Source organism: Cherax quadricarinatus, chromosome 33 (genome assembly GCF_038502225.1).
Source record: "Cherax quadricarinatus isolate ZL_2023a chromosome 33, ASM3850222v1, whole genome shotgun sequence".
In the NCBI taxonomy this organism is placed as follows: Eukaryota; Metazoa; Arthropoda; class Malacostraca; order Decapoda; family Parastacidae; genus Cherax; species Cherax quadricarinatus.
Window position 1 is genome coordinate 16,045,412 of NC_091324.1, and position 25,396 is coordinate 16,070,807.

The following is a 25,396-nucleotide window of genomic DNA, read 5'->3' on the forward strand; positions in this document are numbered from 1 at the left end:
ATATTACCCTGCTCACACTCCAACAGATCGTCAGGTCCCAAATACCATTCGTCTCCATTCACTCCTATCGAACACGCTTGTGTGCATGCCTGCTGGAAGTCCAAGCCCCTCGCTCACAAAACCTCCCTTACCCCTACCCCACCTTCCTTCCCCTAAAGATTTATACGCTCTCCATGTCATTCTGCTTTGATCCATTCTCTCTAAATGGCCAAACCACCTCAACAACCCCTCTTCAGCCCTCTGACTAATACTTTTATTAACTCCACATCTTCTCCTAATTTCCACACTCTGAATTTTCTGCATAATATTTACACCACACATTGCCCTTAGACAGGACATCTCCACTGCCTCCAACCGCCTCCTTGCTGCTGCATTCACAACCCAAGCTTCACACCCATATAAGTGTGTTGGTACTACTATACTTTCATGCATTCCCTTCTTCGCCTCAATAGATAGCATTTTTTGTCTCCACATATATGCACCACTCACCTTTTTTTCCTCATCAATTCTATGATTAACCTCATCCTTCATAAATCCATATCTGAAAACATTCACTTCTTCCATACTTCTCCTCCCCAATTTGATATCCAATTTTTCTTTATCTAAATCATTTGATACCCCCATCACCTTACTCTTTTCTATGTTCACTTTCAACTTTCTACCTTTACATACACTCCCAAACTCATCCACTAACCTCTGCAATTTTTCTTTAGAATCTCCCATAAGCAACTGTGTCAATTCCCATTTTGTATTTTATTCCCCATAATTTAATCCCACCCCTCTCCTGAACACCCTAGCATTTACTTCTTTTACAACCCCATCTATAAATATATTAAACAACCATGGTGACATTACACATCCCTGTCTAAGACCTACTTTTACCGGGAAGTAGTCTCCCTCTCTTCTACACACCCTAACCTGAGCCTCACTATCCTCATAAAAACTCTTTACAGCATTTAGTAACTTACCACCTTTTCCATATACTTGCAACATCTGTCACATTGCTCCCCTATCCACTCTATCATATGCCTTTTCTAAATCCATAAACGCAATAAAAACTTTTTTTTTTATTAACACACTGGCCGATTCCCACCAAGGCAGGGTGGCCCGAAAAAGAAAAACTTTCACCATCATTCACTCCATCACTGTCTTGCCAGAAGGGTGCTTTACACTACAGTTTTTAAACTGCAACGTTAACACCCCTCCTTCAGAGTGCAGGCACTGTACTTCCCATCTCCAGGACTCAAGTCCGGCCTGCCAGTTTCCCTGAATCCCTTCATAAATGTTACTTTGCTCACACTCCAACAGCACGTTAAAATAAAAACTTCCCTACCTTTATCTAAATACTGTTCACATAATGTATATGCTTCGATGTAAACACGATCTACACATCCCCTACCCACTCTGAAACCTCCTTGCTCATCCGCATTCCTACATTCTGTCTTACCTCTAATTCTTTCAATTATAACCCTACCATACACTTCCTGGTATACTCAGTAAACTTATTCCTCTATAATTTTTACAATCTCTTTTGTCCCCCCTTCCCTTTATATAAAGGGACTATACATGCTCTCTGCCAATCCCTAGGTACCTTCCCCTCTTTCATACATTTATTAAACAAAAATACCAACCACTCCAACACTATATCCTCCCCTGCTTTTAACATTTCTGTCATGATCCCATCAGTTCCAGCTGCTTTACCCCCTTTCATTCTATGTAATGCCTCACGCACCTCCCCCACACTCGCATCCTGTTCTTTTTCACTCCTAGAAGATGGTATACCTCCCTGGCTAGTGCATGAAATTACCGCTTCCCTTTCTTAATCGACATTTAAAAGTTCCTCAAAATATTCTTGCCATCTTGCCAATATGTGTACGCAAATGGGGCAAGCTCTTCCGTTCAACCAATTACAGTTGGAGTCCCACAGGGAAGTGTCCTTGGCCCTCTTCTCTTTCTCCTATACATAAATGACCTACCAAATGCTTCGCAATTACTCAAACCCACACTTTTTGCAGATGACACTACATACGTCTTCTCTCACCCGAGCCCAGTCACGCTAGCCAATACTGTAAACACCGAATTACAGAAAATATCTACCTGGATGAGGACTAACAAACTTAAACTAAACATTGACAAAACCTACTTCATTCAGTTTGGTAACAGAGCTACAGATGTACCTCTTAACATTACGATAAACAGATCACCTATCACAAAGCTAACAAAGGGAAAATTCTTAGGAATCCACCTTGATAATAGACTCAAATTTCATACACATATACAACAAATTTCTAAGAAAATTTCCAAGACTGTAGGCATACTATCGAAGATACGGTACTATGTTCCACAGTCAGCCCTCCTGGCCCTTTATCACTCTCTTATTTACCCCTATCTCACCTATGGAATTTGTGCAGTGGGCTCAACAACAATTAACCATCTCAGACCACTAATTACCCAACAAAAGGCTGCAGTTAGAATGATAAATTCTCACTACAGGCAGCACACTCCACCAATATTCAAAACACTCAACCTACTCACCATACAAAACATCCATACTTATTACTGCACCTATTACATACATAGAACACTTAACTCTGATATTAACCCTCCCCTCAAACATCTCCTTGCCAACCTCAACAGAACACATGACCATAACACAAGGCACAGATCACTCTTTGATGTTCCTGTCCATCTCACGCTATGCAAAAACTCAATGCACATAAAAGGCCCTAAAATCTGGAATTCATTACCTGTAAATATAAAAGAAACACTACCTGTTTATAAATTCAAGTCTCTTCTCAAAGATCACTTACTCACTCAAAACCAAATAAGTACTGAATAACTGAACCTTATAAATTGTATATCCTATATGTTACTCACAATTATATCGCACAAATGTTAAACCTAGGACCCAGTCTAACTTTGTTATTTTTTTAAATACACTACCTAACAGAATACTCCATTCGACTGAATGTACAGCAATGCATGCAACCATATGACCTGTCTTTGTAATACTCATTTGTGCTTTATAGTTATCTGTTTACAATAATGTTTTATCACTGATTTCGTCATTGCTTAGTTAATCTTAAGTTAATTTTAAGCCAGCCCGTAATGCTATGCATATAAGTGGCTTTGGCATGCTGCTCTTACCTGTATTTTTTTGTACCTCTGTATGTATGCTAAATTACTAAATAAATAAATAAATAAATCTACCCAAAACCTCCATCTCCCCATCTACTAACTCCCCTACTCTGTTTTTAACTGATAAATCCATTCGTTCTCTAGGCTTTCTTAACTTGTTTAACTCCAAAATTTTTTCTTATTTTTATTAAAAATTTTTGACAATGCCTCTCCCACTATCATCTGCTCTCCTTTTGCACTCTCACCACTACCAAATATAAAATAAATATATTTTTTTTATTTTAATACAGTACATGTTTTAATTATGCCTTAGAAAAGGATGAGTGATGTCACCATGGCTGTTTAACATGCATATTTATATACATGTATGGGGGTTGTACAAGAAGTGAATGCTAGTGTTGGGAACAGTTCTGGTGTTTAAAATATATAGACCCTAATACAAAGTGGGAGTTCTCACAATTGCTTTTTACTAATGATACTGTGCTCTTGGGAGATTCTGAAAAGAATTGGGGAGGGTATGTAAAAGAAGGAAATTAAAAATGAATATAGGAAAGAGCAAGGTGATGAGGGTAACAAAAAATTTAGGTAATGAAAGACTGGAAAGAGGAAGTTTGGAGGAAGCGAATGTGTTCAGATATTTGGGAGTGGACTTGTCAGCATACAGGTCTATGAAAGACGAGGAGAACCAACGAAATGATGAGGGGAAGACAAGGTGGATGGTGTATAGAGGCATCTGTGGAGACAAAGATTATTATTTATGGAAGAAAAGAGAGAGTAATGTTTGAATATAGTGGTACTGGTCGACCATCACTAATCTGGCAATCATTATCCAGTTCCATCAGTAATCCAGCACTAATTTTAGCTAGCATAATTTCAAATTTCATCATTATACCGACTCAAGAAATTGTGCAGATGGTTGTAAATCCACAGGAGAAACCAGTGATGAAAATAAGGAAAATGTAGCAGAAAGTCTCTCTACTGATAGGTTAATTAAATGTATTCTAACCTAACCACTCTAATCCAGCAAACTCGCTAATCCAGCATACTACAGGTCCCAATGATGCCGGATTAGTGATGGCCGACCTGTACACTCTTAAATGGATGTGAAGCATGGGTTGCAAATGTAGCAGCAAGGAGACTCAAGACATTGGAAATGTCATGTCTGAGGTCAATGTGCGTGTGATTATGAAGAGAAATCATAATTTGGAGATTAGGTGGTGTGGTAATCAAGAGGGGGTTGTTGAGGTGGTTTGGGCATTTAGAGAGTATGGAGGAAAACATGATGCCTTGAAGAATGTATAAATCTGTAGGAGGGAAAGTGGGGTAGGGGTCACCCTAGGAATGGTGGAAGGGGATATTTGCAGTTTGGAGGGATATCTGAACTGTGGTATCGGCACACCTCTGGCAAGTGATGGTGAAAGTTTTCTATTTTAGGTCACCCTACCTCATTGGGAGACAGCCGGTTTTAAAAAATGATAACTTACAGTGATAGTTCAAGAGTTACCCTTTTGTCACTGCATATAAAATATATAGTCAGGCAATTTTTGTTTCTTTCCAGTTTACACTCCATTACACAAAAGAACACTGGAATGCCTTATCCAACCAATAATTTCTTTTGTAAATACTTAATTTGTTTCTAGCAGAGAACTGTGTCAACAGTTCTTCATCATCCTGAACATTTTTTAATCAGGCTCATGAAAACTGATCAAGTAATTTTAAAATTATGACTGGAAAACTTGTCTAAAGCATCCTATCCATGGCAGACATAATGGTGTTTCCCACATTTCCAAAACAGTCACAAAGATAATTAGATGGTTGGCTTTCTTCAATCATTAAAAGCTATAACATTTCAGATGCCCCTAAGCTAAATGTCAACAACAAAAAGAAAAGAATAAAGTAACAAGTGCTGAGCTGTAACAAAATCCTACCTCTTTTTTGTCCATTGTATTTTCATTGTTTACTACTGGTGGAAAATTTTCAGTGAAAACTTTATCTTCGGTATGCTTGCAAAACAATAAATGCATTTGAAAGTTTAAGTGGTTCACACTGAATGACATAATCCACTACATGTACCGATGTGACAACTTGTTTCAGAAACTATGGACTAGGCAAGCACATCCTCTAAGATATATATAAAGTACAATACTGCATAAGAAAGTTTACAAGTGAATAATATCCAAGGGAATCCATGGAATCATGAAAGTAAATTTTTAGGTGGAATATATAAAATCAATGTTACTATATTATACAATACAATAATTTACTTTCATACCTCATCATAAGTTGAATTTTGTTCAGAATAAAGATTGGTGGATACAATTTCTTCAGGCACTTTTGTAGTTTCAGGGGGCTTGTAAACAAAACATTACATTTAGGTGAATTTTTTCATTCAAGACTTACACTTGTGAAATGTGTATCATGCATGTTAGGAACACAAGTAATATCTGTGTAAATACTATTACATTGTAAGAATAACCAGAACATATCATGCTATTTTTAAAATCACAAAAAACAACAGTTATCAAATAGTTTTTACAGACAGTTATCATTTATCACTTGTTTAAGTAGATATAAACTTACCTCCTTCTCATTTGGACTCTGTTCTTTAAAAGGACTGCCCTTGTTGTGTTCATCTTTAGTAAGGGATTTCTTCTCAGTCTCATCCTGCTTCATATCCTGAATTTATACATATATAAAAAAATAAATAGCATATTTAAAACTGTTGAATAGTTTTACTAGCTAGTTTTATAATGCATATACATGTAGTGGGATGGACGTTGATTTGCCAACTGTTTGGAAATGTTGGCTTGTAAAAATAATGCAATAATGTGCAACACCTAGGAATTTCTTTTTTTTTTTTTTTAATGTTCCTGTTTATGTAACAATGAAAAAATTACATGAAAGCATATCCGTCATATAATCCATACATGCTATAAGTAGCATTTTTTTTTTTTTTTTTTTTTTTGTAAATGCATGGGAATAGTACAGTACTGTAGTAGATTTGTAATAAATTAAAAATCAAATCATAGAACAGGTGGGGATCAAACTCATGGCAAATGAGTCATAATACTTGCAGGCCAGTGTGTTAACCACTAGTTCATGAGTTCCAGCCCCACCTGTTCTGCGATTTGTTTGCAACTGTGTTTTGATTTTGTAAGTCATAAAAAAAAAAAAAACTCTGCTAAGTCTTTATATTTCAAAGGCATGTTCAACAGCATCTTCAAAATTCATGAGTAAATATACAATAATATATCTTAAAGATCTAATGTTCTCTTCTAGTTTTATTATATCTTCCATTTTTCATTTAAAAGATTCACAAAGCAATAGCCAAAATTGGAATTCTCGTGTGCACATTTGAGTACAAGTGGATATACATGAGGGAAGCACATAACTTGAAATGCATTTGCATACAAACATGTGGCCCCAGAAATGTATTTTTTTTTTTAACCCTTTGACTGTCGCAATCCCAAATCCTGAGGTGTCTCCTGGTGTTGCAAAATATTTAAAAAAAAAAAAAAATTCTTATGAAATGATAGAGGATATTTTCCCGATGGTAATGACACTAAAAGTATGAAATTTGATGGAAGACTTACGGAATTATGCTATCATGAAGTTAGCGACCTCGGCGATATTTATGAATCGGCGATTTCGCCCAATTTTTGGCTAATTCCATTGTTCCAGTCGACCAAACTCATAACTTTCTTTAGAACTCCATTTGTTCTATCGATTGAGTACAAGAAACTGGCCATTTACCGATTTCAACTACCCAATAAAGTGGTCAGAAATTGGCAATTTGGCCAATTTCACACAAATTAAAAATTATGCCAATTTCAAAATAGGGTCCAGAATGAATAATGCAGATAGTCCTGGCTCTAAAATAACATTTTCTTTGTTCATCAGTCACATCTCCAGGCCCCTCTGATATTACTCTTGCTTTCTATTTTGAATTTTTATTCAAACAAAAAATAGATGATTTACTGTTATGCAGACTACTGCAATATTGTAATAATTGTATAAATAACATCAACCCATTCATGACTGCATATTAGAATGGCTAGTTGGACACTTATTGGACAATGACATTATTTGTTTACTCTTGAACATCTGCAAAAATCAAACATTTCCCCTACTTTGAGCTCCATTTCAAGGTCCTTTTCATGGTAAAACCAATCAAAATCACCTCTATTTCTATAATATATTTTCCATTCTATCAAATGTGACTACGAAAACTAAAATATAACCATAAAAACTACATGAAAATACACCTCAAAGTTGGCATTTTAATCCAAAAATACAGTTGGAGTTTTTTTTCTCATACACTGCATGCTGCAGGATTTTTTTTTATATGGTGCACACTGACCACACAGACCCATTCTCTCACATGTGGGCCTACTAGCTTTCTCCTGCTTGATTTGAAGCAGGGGTGTCACTAGCACGTTAAGAGACCATACAATAAGTGTCAGGGGCCCGAGACTGTTCAACTGCCTCCCAGCATACATAAGGGGGATTACCAACAGACCCCTGGCAGTCTTCAAGCTGGCACTGGACAAGCACCTAAAGTCGGTTCCTGACAAGCCAGGCTGTGGCTCGTACGTTGGTTTGCGTGCAGCCAGCAGTAACAGCCTGGTTGATCAGGCTCTGATCCACCAGGAGGCCTGGTCACAGACCGGGCCGCGGGGGCATTGACCCCCGGAACACTCTCCAGGTAAGCTCCAGGTAATACGTCAAACACATTGGCTCATAAGACGTATATGTACGACCAAAACAGTCAAAGGGTTAATCAACAAATACTACTGCACACAAGGACACATAATAAGAATAATTTACTACTTACATGATCCTTCTTTGGTTTTTTGAAAACTTGTGTTAACTGTCCAAGGCGGTTCTTCAAGTTGGCAGCGTGGCTTGTGCTAGTCCCTCTTGCACTCTCAGTGTCGCTGCTGAAACAAGCATGCATCAGTAAGAGGTCAGTGTTGTGGAAGAATAAGTGCAGAGAAAAAGGTGAACATGTCTAGAAAGCGGTCACTAGATCAAGCCCTGTCATTTATAGTTAATAAGCAGAAATGAAAAGGTTTATTTTCCTCTCTTCATTAAAGTGCCTGGCTGCAAAGGTAATGCATTACAGTACTTTCTGGTAGCATTGTTTTTCCACTGTATTGCAGCTCCCTCTCCTGGATATTCTGGCAGCTAAGAAAAAAGCGCATAAAACTGCAGTTATTTAATACTGTTTAATCCCTATAGAAGTAACCATTGAAAAAAAAAAAAAAGATGGAGAAACAGCAGGAAAAATAAAAAGCAGCACACAGAAATAATAAGTCTTAATTTACAAACATTAATATTTTAATGTGAAATCTGTCATTTCATTGCAGTTTCCAATGAGGAAGACATACGGATATTTTGACTCGGTTTTCCCTAAGTGGCCATAACATCAACATGTCTTAGTTCTTAGAATTATTAATCATTCAAGCTCTGGGCCACCCTTTCCCCCCATTCAAATTCAAATTTACTTTATGAACACAATATTCATTTCCTATTGTGCACGCTATATCTACAGGACATTCAGTACCAACATTAACCAAGACCTTAAATTCTATGTTTAGAGCTGCAACAGGACACAAAGAGCAAGTATCTTGTGTATGACTCGACCTATTCAAAAACTCAAGTGCAAATAAAATACCCAAATATTTGGAACCCTACCTGAAAATGCAGAAAGCTTTCCATCTGCCAACATCTTTACTAATATTGTTAAAAAAAAAAAAAAAAAAAACTTTCAAATCTCACAAAATTATTATATCTAGTGAGTACATTCTCATGCTTGAGTTCAACACCCAAATTCAACCACTCCATATTATGCAGCTCACTGAATCTAAGTACAGTTGTACCTTGGGATACGAACTTCTTCGTTCCAGAAGTCTGCTCGAAGGCCGATATCGAATGAATTTGTTCCCATAAGGAATAATGTAAATTAGATTAATCCGTTTCTGACCCCCAAAAATACACTTACGAAAGCACTTGCATAAATACATTTACATAATTGGTCAAGTTTTGAGGTGTTCAAATCCCGAGGTACCACTGTAATTTCGATGTACGTACTGTAATTTATATGTACAGTGGACCCTCGGCCAACGAAGGTATCTTCTAACGAAAATTCGTCCAACGTAGCGTTTGAGTGTTAAAATTTTGGCCTGACCAACGATGAAAAACTCGGCCAACATGATTTGTCCCAAACCTGTCCATCTAGCCTGAGTGCCTCAGTTGCCCTGCCGTCATTATTTACAAACCAGGGCAGACGGTTCCACGTATACGTATATTCAATAAATTTTGTATTCCATTGTTTTTAGTGCTTGTAACTGCTAAATAAGCCACCATGGGCCCAAAGAAAGCTTCTAGTGCCAACCCTGTGGTAAAAAGGGTGAGAAACACTATTGAAATACTATCATACCATGGTCAGCTGCTGCTGCACCGCAGTCGGCTGTTCCTCCACCACCATCAGCTGTACTACTCGAAGATGTGGAGAGAGTGTTTTTAGTGTGGCTTAACGAGAAACAATTACCGAGAAACAATTAACCCCAGAGAGTTACCCACCCAGGATAACCCAAGAAAGTCAGTGCATCATCGAGGGCTGTAACTTATTTCCATTGGGGTCCTTAATCTTGTCCCCCAGGATGCGACCCACACCAGTCGACTAACACCCAGGTGAACAGGAAAAAATGCCTGGAACTAGTGCTCATATTGGTGAATTTAAGGCCAACAAAGTTTGGTTTGAGAGTTTTAAGAATCGTAGTGACATACACATTGTGATAAGGCATGGTGAAGCTGAAAAATTCCAACCCCAACAAGTGTTCAATTGTGATGAAACAGGCCTGTTCTGGAAGAAAATGCCAAACAGGACCTACATTACTCAGGAGGAAAAAGCACTCCCAAGACACAAGCCTATGAAAGACAGGCTAACTCTCATGTTTTGCTGTAATGATAGTGGGGATTGCAAAGTGAAGCCTTTACTCGTGTATCACACTGAAAATCCCAGTGTTCAAGAGAAAGTGTCTCATCAATACTCGTCAATAAAGGCAAGTGTCATTTTAACATTTATTTATGTAGTTATTGTGCATGTCTCGTTTTATTTGTAGGGAAATGTATATTTCATGAAAATTTTTTTTTTAATACTTTCGGCTGTCTGGAGCGGATTAATTGGATTTCCATTATTTCTTGTGGGGAAAATTAATATCGTTGGTCAAGGGTCCACTGTAACTGACAAATTATTCATTTGCAACTTGTCTAGTACTTACAATGAATTATCAAAGCTACATTAGCTGAAGTATTATTTTAGATACAAGTAGTAAATATTCTAAATAGTAAATATTATTCTAGATAAAATTAGTAAGCCTTATGATCAGTTTGCCCAATATGTATCTGCATAATCAGTGGCTATCTTCAGAGTGTTATCTTGTATCATATTATATCTGTATTATAATTAAGATCACTCAAATTGTCGTTATTTTTTATAAAAATATGTCCTGTATTTGTATGGCTCTAGGAAATATTAATTTTACTGTAACCATTTTTTTAATTGGCTTCTATTTTCTCTCCCATTTAATCCTTTGACTGTCGCGGCTGTATATATACGTCTTACGAGGTACCGTGTTTGACGTATATACGTATACTCATAAATTCTAGCGTCTTCAAATCAAGGAGAAAGCTGGTAGGCCCACATGTGAGAGAATGGGTCTGTGTGGTCAGTGTGCACCACATAAAAAAAATCCTGGAGCACGCAGTGCATAATGAGAAAAAAAAAACTCCGACCATTTTTTTTTTAATTAAAATGCCGACTTTGTGGTCTATTTTCATATAGTATTTATGGTTGTATTCTCGTTTTCTTGGTCTCATTTGATAGCATGGAAAGCATATTATAGAAAAAGAGATGATTTTGATTGATTTTACTAAAAAAAAAAGAACCTGGAAATGGAGCTCAAAGTGGGGGAAATGCTTGATTTTTGCCGATGTTCAAAAATAGACAAATGACATCATTGTCCAATATATGTCCAACTAGCCATTCTAATATGCAGTCATGAATGGGTTGATGTTATTTAGACAATTGTTACAGTATTGGAGTAGTCTGCATAATAGTAAATCTTCTATTTTTTGTTTGAATAAAAATTCAAAATAGAAAGCAAGAGTAATATCAGAGGGGCCTGGAGACATGACTGATGAACAAAGAAAATGTTATTCTAGAGCCAGGAATGTCTGCATTGTTCATTCTGGAGATTATTTTGAAATTGTCATATTTTTTAATTTTCGTGAAATTGGCTAAATTGCAAATTTCTGACCACGTTATTGGGTAGTTGAAATTGGTAAATGGGCAGTTTCTTGTACTCAATCGATAGAAAAAACTGAGTTCTAAAGAAATAGCTATGAGTTTGGTCGACTGGAACAATGAAATTAGCCAAAAATCGGGCTCAAAGTGGGTGAAATCGCCGATTTGTAAATATCGCCAAGGTCGCTAACTTCACGAGAGCGTAATTCCGTCAGTTTTCCATCAAATTTCGTTTTTTTGGTGTCATTACAATCGGGAAAAGATTCTCTATCATTTCCCAAGAAAAAATATTTTTTTTTTTTTTAAATTTTGCGACACCAGGAGACACTTCAGGATTGGGGGTTGCGACAGTCAAGGGGTTAATATTCTATTTCATTTTGTTTTTGAAATACTGTAGTCAAATTTCTCTAGTTATTCAGAGTCCCGTTTTTTTCCTATCTCAAAGCAGGTAAAATAAGCAGAGCTTCTGTGTCCCACCTAGCAGATGACAGTTTAAGCCTTCACCACTGAGTTGGTTTACCATTTCACTTAAATATTCTTTACTCCTCTCCCAAGTCAAGTTTAGCCATCTCCATTATATTTATTTTTGTTTTCTAAGCGGGTGTTGTGTAGTTTAGAATGCCTTCGTATTTAATGGTACGTACTTCCTTGTTCAATATATTTATAGATGCAGTTGTAAGAGAAGTGAATTCTCGGGTGTTGGCAAGAGGTGTGGGGTTAAAATATAATCTACCACAAAGTGGGAGTTGTCCCAGTTGCTCTTTGCTGATGACACTGTGCTTTTGGGAGATTTTGAAAAGAAGTTGCAGAGGTTGGTTGACAAGTTTGGTAGGGTATGTAAATGAAGGAAATTAAAAGTGAATATAGGAAAGTGTAAGGTGATGAGGATAAAAAAAATTAGGTAACGGAAGATTGGATATCAGATTGGAGGGAGAGAGTATGGTGGAGGTGAATGTATTCAGATATTTGGGAGTGGATATGTTGGTAGATGGGTCTGTGAAAGATAAGGTGAATCATAGAATTGACGAGGGGGAAAAGGCGAGTGGTGCACCGAGGAGTCTGTGGAGACGAAGAAATTTATCCATGAAAGTCAAGAGGGGAATGTACAAGAGTATAGTTATACCAACGCTCCTGAGTCAATCTATCAATCAAGATTATTCTCTATAAAGATTACAAATGCAGGGTTTACATATTATAGAATATTGTTTGGTTTACATATTATAAAATACTAATTAGAGAGGGCCACTATCACACCTAGCATGACTAGGCATTTTGGGTTCGGGCAGACTAAGATTAATTCAAAACTCTATATTGGTACAGATTATGGAGTATGTTGATAAGAAGGCAAAGTAACTGCATTACAGTTCATAAATTTAGCAATGTGAATGGTTTTGTCTTGGTATGATACATAGTTTCTATTGGAGCTCCTATATTCATTAGGTAATAGTCTTATTACATATTTCAATGTTTATAATCAACTGGGTTAGTGTAAGTGTGAAATGTAGGGAATCACAGATATTGAGGGGAGGTCTAGTTTTGTGTGTGTGTGTGTGTGTGATACAAGAGAATAGGTGGTTTTCGTGTAATTAGCTGACGGTGGGGTGTGTCAGGGAGATATTTTCTAAAGGTAGTTTTGAAAGTGATGCTTGTGTCTGCAGTTCTAGAATTTTCAGGTAGGGTGTTCCAGATTTTAGGTCTTTTTATGTACATTGAATTTTTGTAAAGGTTTAGCCAGACACTGGGAATGTCAGATTTTTGTGCTATGCCAGTGGGTCCTGTCAACTATCAAGTGTTTTAGGTCAGGGTTAATATTGGAATTTAAGGTTCTGTAAATGTAGGTTGCACAGTAGTGTGTGGATGTTCTGTACAGTAAGTTTAGATCAATGAAGAGTGGGGAGGGTGTGTTGCCTGGGATTGGATTGCATGATTATTCTTACTGCGGCTCTTTGTTGGGTTATTATTGGATATACTTGTGTTGCTGCAGTTGATCCCCAAGCACAAATAGCATAGGCGAGGTAGGGATAGACAAGTGGATAGTATAGTATGAGAAAGGCTGATTGTGACACGTAGTAACGTAACTTGCAGAGGATTCCAACCATTCTGGATACTTTTTATGTTATGTGCTAGATATGGGTGCTGAAATTCAGGTTGCTGTTGAGGTGCAGGCCTAGGAATTTGCCCTCATTATGTTTGGCAATAAGAGTGTTGTCGATCTTAATGTTAAGTTGTGCAACACCTGCTCTGTTACCAAACATAATATAGAAGGTTTTGTCAGTGTTAAGTGTAAGTTTACTGGCTGTCATCCAAGTAGATATTTTAGTAGCTCCTCATTAACAATGGTGTTGAATGTGGCAAGATTTGGGTGGGAGATGAGAAAAGTCGTGAATACTGAGATACTAACAAATACCCTTAAACATTCCATATCGACCTATATCCAAACAGATCCTGGTCAAAATCCTAACTTATTTACAAAACTAACAGAAATCCTCCTCAATTAGTGACCAAACCAAATGGCACTATAATCTCCTCCCAATATAAAACTTCTGCTTTAAAGCTGCATAATGAGTTCAGAGGTAGCATAAGAGCCTATAGGCCTTGCTATAACCCCTTCACTGCCAGAAGCCCAGGAATTAAAATTGCATGTTAAAAAAAAATCCTACAAAACACCTCAAAGTAGCTAAACCAAACACAGTTTACCTGGAGAGGGTTTTGGGGGTCAGTGCCTCTGCGGCTCAGTCTGACACCAGGCCTCATGGTGGATCAGGGTCTGACCAACCAGGCTGTTACTGCTGGCCACACGCAAGCTGATGTACGAACCTCCTAAAAGCAACTCTATGTACTAAGTTATCCCTTGTAGGTTTAGCACTTCTTTTCTGATAATACGTAATGTGTACTAAGTTCATGTTTGCAGCCTCAGTTTTGTAGGAAAGGATTTTACAGACCAGGAAGCCCAGGTTGTTTGTTTGACTTCAATTAAGGTCCTATTTAGGGGTGTGCTAAGTATTAGTATCTACTAATTTTGATGGCATTTGTGAGTACTGGCTAAATGGATAACAGTAATGGCCTAAAACAGAATACTGGTGTTAAATCCCTACTTACAACTAACGAACCTAGATCCTCAGTCCTGCTCAATTCTGAGCCGAGATGCAACTTACAATTTACTTTTTATATTTTAATAGCAACTGACTATCTAGGTCAAGTAAACTACAGGCCAAATAATTTTCCAATTTATGATATGGGCATTTTCTGAGATCAGTGATTAATTATAGCCTGTTAAGTGCTGCTTCTGCAACAGTCTCTGATCTTGGAATGAACCTAAAACCTTCAATGGGATTTTGCTACAGTATATTACGGAGATGTAAGAGACAAGAAAATTAAAATTATTCAAGGCCAAATAAAAATAATGTTTCTCAAATATGTTTAAAAGTGAGAGAGAAAAACATTAGCCATGAATAATAATGCTGGCAGAAGGAAAATTAAGCAACCAGTAAGATGCAGAATAGAGAGCAAATAAGAATAAAGCTTAACAAAAAATAGACAGGAAAAGATATTGCGAGGGATTGTTGGAAGGAAAACTTGAGAAAATAGTGACAAGATCAACAATAATGGTAACATTAAGATTCTATGTTATATACTTTATACAGGAAGGCCCCGCTTTACGGCGTTTCACTTTACGGCGTTCCGCTAATACGGACATTTCAAATTATGACCAAAACTCACTATACGGCTCCCCCCACCTGACTTTCTAATACGGTCACCGTGCCCCACCCTGTTTGTTTACATTCTCCATGAGCTCAGTAAGCACTAAGTCTCTCCATTTTGTCTGGAAACTCCAAAATTTCAAATGTTTTTAAAAGTTATTTCATATTTTATATATACTCTGATAATTATACTTATGTATACCTGTACCTAAATAAACTTACATACATCGAGTCATTTAAATGTCGTATATTACGTTAATATACACATTTTCATTAATCCATCCATGATATTTTTTTCAAAATTATATAATAAACACGATGCATAACATATAAATAAGATAAATACACCCCACAGTAGAATAAACATAAATGTGAGATGTGAGCAGACGACTTCCACAAGTGACGCCATAATAACAATACTCACCGAGTCTCATTAAATGTCGTATATTACGGTAATATACACATTTTCATTAATCCATCCATGATATTTTTTTCAAAATTATATAATAAACACGATGCATAACATATAAATAAGATAAATACACCCCACAGTAGAATAAATAAACATAAATGTGAGATGTGAGCAGACGACTTCCACAAGTGACGCCATAATAACAATAGTCACCGAGTCTCATTAAATGTCGTATATTACGGTAATATACACATTTTCATTAATCCATCCATGATATTTTTTTCAAAATTATATAATACACACGATGCATAACATATAAATAAGATAAATACACCCCACAGTAGAATAAATAAACATAAATGTGAGATGTGAGCAGACGACTTCCACAAGTGACGCCATAATAACAATAGTCACCGAGTCTCATTAAATGTCGTATATTACGGTAATATACACATTTTCATTAATCCATCCATGATATTTTTTTCAAAATTATATAATAAACACGATGCATAACATATAAATAAGATAAATACACCCCACAGTAGAATAAATAAACATAAATGTGAGCTGTGGTAGCAGACGACTTCCACAAGTGGTGATAATAACAATAGTCACCGAGTCTCATTAAATGTCGTATATTACGGTAATATACACATTTTCATTAATCCATCCATGATATTTTTTTCAAAATTATATAATAAACACGATGCATAACATATAAATAAGATAAATACACCCCACAGTAGAATAAATAAACATAAATGTGAGCTGTGGTAGCAGACGACTTCCACAAGTGGTGATAATAACAATAGTCACCGAGTCTCATTAAATGTCGTATATTGCGGTAATATACACATTTTCATTAATCCATCCATGATATTTTTTTCAAAATTATATAATAAACACGATACATAACATAAAAAGATGATAAATACACCCCACAATAGAATAAATAAACATAAATATAAGATGTGGGAGCCTGGTTTGTTTACATAACTCTGCGCCTGTTACCTCTCATGTACTCATTCTTTCTCTCTCTCATTTATTCGTTTTATCTCATTTACTTACTCCTGACCCTACATTAAGACTACAAATATTTTAAGGTAAGTAATGAGTGAACTGTATATACATTTTATCGCTCTGGGATGCTTAAATATCATAGAATAGTAAGTGTGGGTGGGGTGGCCTGGTGAGGTAGCCTGGCTATTACAATACATACCACACTTGATTTCTTACAATAAATACTACTTGTCTCACCCTAGATTAAGACTATAAATATTTTAAGGTAAGTAATGAGTGCACTATGTGTGTATTGTACTTTTTTATTGTTTTTTGATGCCTGGTTCTATTGCTAACATAATATATGTTAGTGTAAACTTGTTATCTAGTGTTTGTATGCATTTGTAAGTGGAAAAAAAGGGTGTTCCACTTTACGGCGGTTTCCGCTTTACGGCGGTAGCCTGGAACCTAACCCGCCGTATAAGTGGGGCCTTCCTGTACTTTAAAGCAGTGTTCCCTAATGTACAGTTTGTGATTTTTTATCACCTGGGTCATGGAATACTATTCAATGGATTGCAAGGTTTGTAATACATGTATTGCTGTCACGTTAGTACATATATCAACATAATTCTTAGATAAGCTAAGATAAACTATAAATAACAAAAAAAGGCACAATACCATGACTGGAACGATACACAAATAACCCGCACATAAGAGAGAAGCTATCGACGATGTTTCGGTCCGACTTGGACCATTTACAAAGTGCGACTCTGTAAATGATCCAAGTCGGACCGAAACGTCATCGTAAGCTTCTCTCTTTTATGTGCAGGTTATTTGTGTAAGATAAACTATAATGTGATATCCAGTTTTTGCATGAATATTAATAAGCAAAATACAATATCACTATACAGTACTAAATTAGCCACACTATGCCAGCTAAGTACAGCCTGTTTTAGGAGTGAGAACTGTTCATTATAATAAATTATTTCAGTGCCACTTGTACACACAGTAGACTATTGAGCAGCGCTATATGACCCCTTGTGGGTTTAGTACAGTTGACCCCTGGTTTTTGTAATTAATCCATTCCAGAAGGCTGGCCGAAATGGCTGAAAACCGAAGTAATATTTCCTATAAGAAATAATGCAAATCCAATTAATTTGTTTGACACCCAAAACTATTAGGAAAAATTACATTTTTTAATGAATAACTATAGTTTTACATACAGAAAACAATGAGAAAGAAATACAAAGCACTAATTTTAATGATAAATGAACATTAAATACCTTTATTGAAGACTCTCCCCTCAAGGAAGGTTCCTTGATGTTGGTGAGGGGCTCTTGATTTAGGAAATTGGATCTGTGCTCCAGTTCCTTGAATTAAGCCTGAATGCCTTCCACATCCCTCCCCAGGCGCTGTATAATCCTCCGGGTTTAGCGCTTCCCCTTGATTATAATAATAATATTGAAGACTCTTGTTGGCATATGGAGGGCAGAAGGGGAGAGTTTATTGTTTGGAAGGGAAATCGCCCTCTCTGGGGTTACTTCCCTTGTCTTTTACTGCCACTAGGACCAGCTTGAGAATCACTGTACCCCTGTTGCACAAAAAAATCTGTCCAGAGAGGCCTGTTTCTGGCATCTCTAAGATTTGCCTAAAATGGGATAAGACATTGTCACTGAACATGTTGCAGACACAGCTTGCAACAGTTTTGTTAGAGTGATAATTCTCCACAAAACTTTGCAACTCGCTCCACTTTCCACACGTCCTTAATCACTGAAGAAGGCACATTCTCCCCCTCTCTTCCTTCTCTGAAACAATATCCTCAGCTGCAGTCTGTTGCTGTTCCAGTTGAAGGTGCTGCAGCTCTTCAGTGGTTAGCTCTTCCCTGTGGTCCTCCAACTTTTCCACATCCTCACATCCAACCCCATGGACTTCCTCAAAGACAATAGATTCCACAGTAGGCATAGGGTCATCAGGGATCAGCCTCAAACCCTTCAAAATCCTTCTTGAGGACACATTCTGACCACAATTTTCTCCAAGCAGAGTTCAAAGTCCTGGAAGTCACTCCCTGCCAAGCCTTATCTATAAAGCTTAAGCAATTGAGGATATGGAGGTGATTCCTCCAGGGTCAATTCAGTGTCCAAGGTCACTTCAAAGCACCTTTGAAACATTGCTTCGGTGTACAGTTTTTGAAGACTGAAATGACCTGCTGGTCCATGGGCTGGATGAGAGGAGTGGTATTAGGGGGCAAGAACCTCATTCTGATGAAATTACACTCCTCAAACAATAGGTCTGGAGGATGAGCAGGAGCACTGTCCATTACCAGGAGGCACTTGAGTAGCAAATTATTTTCCAGGAGGCATTTCTTCACACTCAGGCCAAACACCTCATTAACCCACTCAATGTAAAATAGCCTTGTGACCCATGCCTTATTGTTAGCCTTCCACATCACACACAATTTACTCTTCACGACATTGTTTTTCTTGAACACTCGGGGATTTTCAAAGTGATACACGAGTAAAGGCTTCACTTTGAAATCCCCAAAAGTGTTACCACAGAAGAAGAGTTAGTCTATCCTTCATAGGTTTGTGTCCTGGCAGTGCCTTTTCCTGTGTGATGTAGGTCCTCTTTGGCATTTTCTTCCAAAAGAGGTCTGTTTCGTCACAATTGAACACTTGGGGGAGGAATTCAACAACGAATGCCTCGCCATGCCTTACCACACTGTGCATGCCACTTCGCTTCTTGAATCTGTCGCACCAGCCCTTGCTGGCCTTAAATTCACTAACAGCAGCACTTATTCCCGGCATTTCCTTTACGAGATCCGCATGCAACTGCCTTGCCTTCTCCCAATTATCCCCTCCAAAACACTATCTCCTGCTAGCTGTTTCTCATTCATCAATAACCAAATTTCTGTAAACTCAGCATTGTAATCCTTATAGAGAATAAACTTTGAATTGAATTGAATCCAAACCAACAACTTCTCCACATTCTCAATTGTTTTGCAATCCCTGTTTCGTTAGCATATACATATACCCCTTTTGCAACTTCAGCTTCCTTGATTTCTGTTTTCTTCACCAGGATGGAACTGATTGTTGATGTCAACTTGCCATGCATCCTAGCGAGCTCAGCCACACATGTGCTACTTTAATATTTTGCTACAACTATCGGGTTTCTCACCTTCTTTACCAAAGGGCTGGCACTCTGAACTTTCTTTGGCCCCGTGGTGGCTTATTTCATAGTTGTAATCAATGAACAAGCACCAAAAACAATGGATGAAGGCACGGAGTATTCCTATCACAACAAGAGACGAGCAGTTTAAGTGTGAGAAGCGGTGTCGCCGGCAAGTGGACAAGTCTCATACCAACGAAATCCGGGGGGGAATTTCACCCAAAAAAAAAAAGTGCTCAATTTCTAAATTGTACGATTTCCACACCAGCCAAAAACCAGAGGTCCACTGTACTTAGTTATGATTATTATAACAGCCAACTGAATGTGGAGAATGACAATTTTATTTACAGTTGAGGTGGGGATACAGCTGTATCTTGGGTCTTGATTTTTTCTTACCCCAAAAGTGAAATAAAGAATCATCTGTATCTGAAAGTAAAGCAGATTCAATTAGGCCTGTAGTAGAAAACTAAGCAATAATAGAGAGGCCTCTGTGAAGTCAGTCATACAAAGCACTTACACAAAAAAAAGCTAAATCATACAAAATGCATGCAAGTGATGTGTTTGAGTATGGTTTTATCAAGTGTGAAAAGGGAAACCAAGATTCCAAGTTATGATGTGCAATTTATGATGTTCTTTGTATGTCAATGTACTCTTAAAAATTAAATTGATGTCACTGGCAGTACACTGAGAATGACAAATCAATTTCCAATAAATATCCACTCATTTTACATGAAATTTGTTATAGTTTCCTATTATAATAATGAACATGTGCAAATTTTCCAATGACAATGGCAATACCCATTATAGAAGGAAGGTAAATTGCAAGGTGATGTTTTTCTTGCTGTTGTGGCTTTGCTAGAATAACTGTTATGTCTAATGTTTAAATTATGTTAAAAAAAAAAAAAAGCCATATCCCACCAAGACAAGGTGAGCTATAAAGAAAAACAAAAGATATTCTTTTTAAATTTAGTAATTCATACAGGAAAGGGGGTTACTAGCCTCTTGCTCTTGCTCTCAGCATTTAAGTCGCTTCTTATGACATGCAGCTGTATAGCCCTTGTGGCTTAGCGCTTCTTTTTGATTATAATAATAATTATGACATGCATGGTGTATGGAGGAAGAATTCTATTCCACTTCCCATGGAGATACCTATTAATATCGAATATTTCTTACAGTCACAAGTGGCTGAGATATTCAAAAATACTGCTTTAAAGAACACAAGATCTCCAAGTACTCACTGTTCTTCCCTGGTGTCTTTGGCCTCCTCTGGATCAGGTGTAGCAAGTGGAGCTGAACAGGATGCAAGATGGTAACTCATAAATACTGTACCAGCAAAATTTTATACAAATGTCAAGCAATGATGTATGAATCTCATTATAAGTGTCTTAACATAAAGCAATCTATCATCATGTAAACTTGTCTTTTCATGTATATGCTTGTTTCATAAACTGAATTATGTACAGTATATTATGTACTCAAGGACTCATGCACTACAGCAAATGGATATACATTCCCTGTACTGTGTTGGTAGTAGTAGATACATCATGAGGATTTTATAATAAACAAAAAGCAATCCATTTAACATTTATTAAAATTCTTATAGGTCTACTTAAAATTACATGGATAAAAACATTGAATACATCAATATGTATCAGGTTTAAATGACCACAACAATGATCACACTCAGCAAATTGTACAGAGATTTGAATTTACACTTAACCCAGAATTTAATTTGTTTTTCTTGAAGGCATTTACTTGTGGATGAATTACTGTACATAAAATCTCCAGTGAAAGTTGTGTGTTCACCTGACTTCTGCTGATTCAAAAGCAAACCAAGAAGAATGTTATAACCACCTGAATTAAGTCCTTTAACACTGATACTAGTCAGTTTACCATACCTATAATGGACAAAATCAATTTATTATAATGCATTTTCCATTACATTACAAGGCTTGAGTATTTTGAAATCTAATAGAATACAAATGAAGAAAGTTATTTACAATACAAAACTGTGGCCAATAGGATACTTCATTTAAATTTGTTCATTAAATCTTCATAAAAACTGACATGGAAAAATGTCTTCCAGTGTCATAACATTAGGATGAAGGACTAGACCATCCTTATCTAAGTGTATAGGCAGACAACACAGCCAAGGCAGGGGACAGCAAGGAGGCACACAGGCTGGCTAGAGTGTTATAGGAGGAGGCACATATTCCAGACATCAGCCAGTGCCCAACAAGCCCTGCTGTCAGCCTCCCCATAGGATGCTTTGTGAGCAGGACACTAAATAAAGCTCTTAAGGTTTCTCTTTGAATAAATCTTTAACCAGTTAAGACTGTACATCATTGGTTGAGCTGAGATAGGCCTGCAACAATGTTCCAAGACCTACATTATCATAAAAAAAAGTCAAGAAACAATGTCACAAGTGACATGAAATAAGGCTAAAAGAAATGTGTAACTATCACAAGACCTCCAGTAATACCTTAAGAGAAGGCCTGCAACAGTGTCAAGACATCTGCAGCAATGTTACACGAGCAGCGCTGTATAGCCCTTGTGGCTTAGCGCTTCTTTTTGATTATAATAATAATGTTACACGATACATGAAAATGTCACAAGACATCTATAACAAAGTTATGAGACCTGTAGCAATTTTACAAAACCCCTGTGACAAGTGTCACAAGAGGTCTGCAACAATAGCACAGGAGACCTGTAACAGTGTTGCAAGACTGCTAATATTGTTATGAGACTTGAAACAATGTCACAAGATGTCTAAAAAAAAAATATCACAAGAGACCTGCAATGGTGTTGTAAGACTCCTTCAATAGTGTTACAAGATACCAGAAACTATCAAAACAAACCTGCAACAGCATTGCAATAGACCTGCAACAGTGTCACAAGAGATCTGCAACAATGTCAGGAGGCCTAAACTCTTTTGATGATATATGTAAAGCTATGTGACCTGTGATACCTAAAAATGGAATGATTAAGACAGCACACCTATTCAACAATGAGGACTTGCAGCATAAAGGCTTATTAGGATAACCAGTGACAGTAAACTCGCATTTCAACTCGGTGTATAAATACGCATTCTTCACTTACACAATTAGTGACCGACCACCTTTCAAACTTATTACCATGCCCCTAAAAGATTTACACCCTTTCTAAGGCACAATAACCAACAGATGAAGAGCAACAATTCCATGCAGATCATTAGGGCTATATCACATGAACTACAACCAATGAAATTAGCCCAACTGGTATGCATCAAATTACTGCTGTACATCAATTAGTTAAGGCAATTCGGGAGTAATAACGTTTGGAGACTAGGAAAGGGTGATCATAATAGGATTTGTATCTCTTCCACAAAATATACACCCACACTAACATACAACTGATTTAGAGCCTGTGCTATCACTAATTTCCTGAATGATTCAAAGCCCTCAACTATTCAGAATCTGTGCACTGATTTTTTTTCAAGTGATGTTAAATAAGTAATATTCTGTTCAACTCTAGTCAAAAATTAATTCCTGCTCACACATCAGTGTTCTTTTTTGCTTTGATTTCATCCACTTGAGTCTGTTCCAAGTTTCCATTGCCATTGACCACTGTGTTGTCAGTCTTGCCGTTGACCTGGTCTGTAGAGGCCTTAACAGCATCGTTGGCTGTGCCATTATCAGTTTCGTTGCGCTCAGGGTCTTGGATGTGGGCTTTACTCTCGGCACGCGAGGCTGTGGCAGACCGGGCCAAGGGTTAGTCAGGCAAGTGCTGAGCAAAGGTTGTTGGAAAGAAGGGCTTGCTATGTGCCACCTGCATTGCTCCTACATTAAGCACCAGAAGCTACATTCATCACTAATCACTACTATATACAGTACATTAAAGGAGGAGGACAGGTGGCAAAAATTTAAACATTACTGTATATAGAATTAAAATAACTTTAAGGTCTTAAGATCATTTTTGAAAAACTAATAATAAAAATGCCAACTTTACTATCAGACAACCTTTGCCTTCAGTGGCAAATTGATAAAATTTATTTAAATAAATGTCACATTAATAAGATGCAGCAAAGCTTTTTTTTAACCAAGCCATACAAAAAAAAATATTTAAAAAAAAAAAATGGCAGCTAATGCTAACCAAATTGTCTTAAGTGTCAGTACTGTGACGAATCATTTACAAACTGGATATAAAAACTAGACACTTTGGACCATCTGGAACCATTATAAAGTTAAGAATGAAAAAGAAAAGGAAGTCAGTTCAGGGAATTGGGAAGCAAAAATACAATGTGACAAGTGTTCTCCTCACTTCTGAATGCCCTAACCTGACTTCTTTCCTCTCTTACTTATGACCTGACAGTGGTCCAAGACTGCCCAAAATATTTTCTTTCCAATTTGTGGGTTAGTTGTGAATTTGTCTTAATACTACCATATATTTTCCTGTAAATTAAGAAAGTCAATGAATGCTAAATTTGATTGCAAATAAAACCAGGGTTATACCATTGATACACAATGATCAAAGATTTTAATCACCACACCAGAAAATGCCAGCCTACTATAGATTAGAGTAACCCATGCACTGATGAAACATCAGCAGCAATTTCTTTTAACCATTAAGATATTAACTAAAGCAATCCCTTACCAATGAAGGTTTAAAGTTAAATATACTGTGGAATGAATAACTGGACAGATGGTGAAGTGAGATAATTTGGAGAAAATTTAAGCCAAGGTTTTGCCAGCCAAACACTTGCCATTCTCTGCCCAAATTCTTGACCTATGCAAAGGCCAAAACCCAAGGAGGAGTCACACCACATGTTATTGTGGGATTCCTGTATATCTAAATTTCAGGTACTCTTAATTGTCACTCATGATGTATCTACTCATTTTACCTTCACATTATCTGACAAATATAGACTTAACATGCATATCATGCAAGTGGTCTGGCTCTCATATTTTTTTTAATATAATACTACTGAAGGTTTGAAATAATTTATTAGTTATTTATTCTTAATAGTAAAATGATAAACATGCATTCAAAATTTTCAAACTGTTCTCAAAGATTTTGCTCATAAATAGGTGCAAAGTTTCAGAAGAAATAGAGCTACTTGTATTACCAAACCACATTACAAGATAATACATATACTGCATAATGAAATCCTTGGAAAGAGAAAAATACACAAAGCTATTATAAATGTGGAGAAGTATTTCATGTTCAAATTTGTAACTAAGATTCAAACAGGTTTGTGTCATGCATAAAAATCAAATGGCAATGGCCAGAACACACCCAAGTATTAAACACCACTTGTACTAACAGTACAGTACAGTACATGCAAACACACACTCCATATGCATGAAAATGTAGAATGAGAAAGAAGCTAAACCACAAAAGAAAGATAAATGCACTACAAAGACTATTCTCTGTTAACACTATGGTACTGTATACCAAAATTATCACCCACAAACTATCAGCGAGTTTTGAATGATTAATATTATACTACTTTTAATGCTTTTAACACTACAGATGCAGTAAAACCCTGCCAATTCATATAATTTCCCTATGTATACCATTTTCTACTATGACAGGTCAGTACTAACCTGACACACTAGACCAATTTATCCCTAAACCTAAATATGTATGACACAAGGGTAATATTACTAAAAAAAATTAACTTGTTAAGCA

At 36.8% G+C, this 25,396-nt stretch overlaps 1 protein-coding gene and 1 long non-coding RNA gene across 15 annotated transcripts in view; one reads left to right on the forward strand and one right to left on the reverse strand.

Annotated features, from left to right (window-relative positions):
* The window catches only part of LOC138853548 (uncharacterized), a 67,767-nt gene extending 47,076 nt beyond the window's left edge, over nt 1-20,691 (forward strand). Inside the window, exon 2 of the long non-coding RNA XR_011392713.1 lies at nt 19,637-20,691. This is a non-coding gene — a long non-coding RNA (uncharacterized lncRNA). The remainder of the gene's footprint in view (nt 1-19,636) is intronic.
* Fas3 (fasciclin 3) overlaps nt 1-25,396 on the reverse strand; it is a 160,979-nt gene that overhangs the window by 10,051 nt on the left and 125,532 nt on the right. For 5 of the 14 annotated variants that reach the window (XM_070090866.1, XM_070090864.1, XM_070090870.1 and 2 more), the window contains 5 exons: nt 20,965-21,016; nt 7,973-8,078; nt 5,719-5,814; nt 5,411-5,488; nt 5,067-5,141 (listed from right to left, as the gene is read on the reverse strand). In XM_070090866.1, the coding sequence (XP_069946967.1) occupies nt 5,067-5,141; nt 5,411-5,488; nt 5,719-5,814; nt 7,973-8,078; nt 20,965-21,016 (407 nt within the window). Of the gene's footprint in view, nt 1-5,066; nt 5,142-5,410; nt 5,489-5,718; nt 5,815-7,972; nt 8,079-20,964; nt 21,017-21,299; nt 23,455-25,396 lie in introns of those variants that run through there. The other 9 variants (XM_070090865.1, XM_070090869.1, XM_070090872.1 and 6 more) reach the window with 5 other exon arrangements.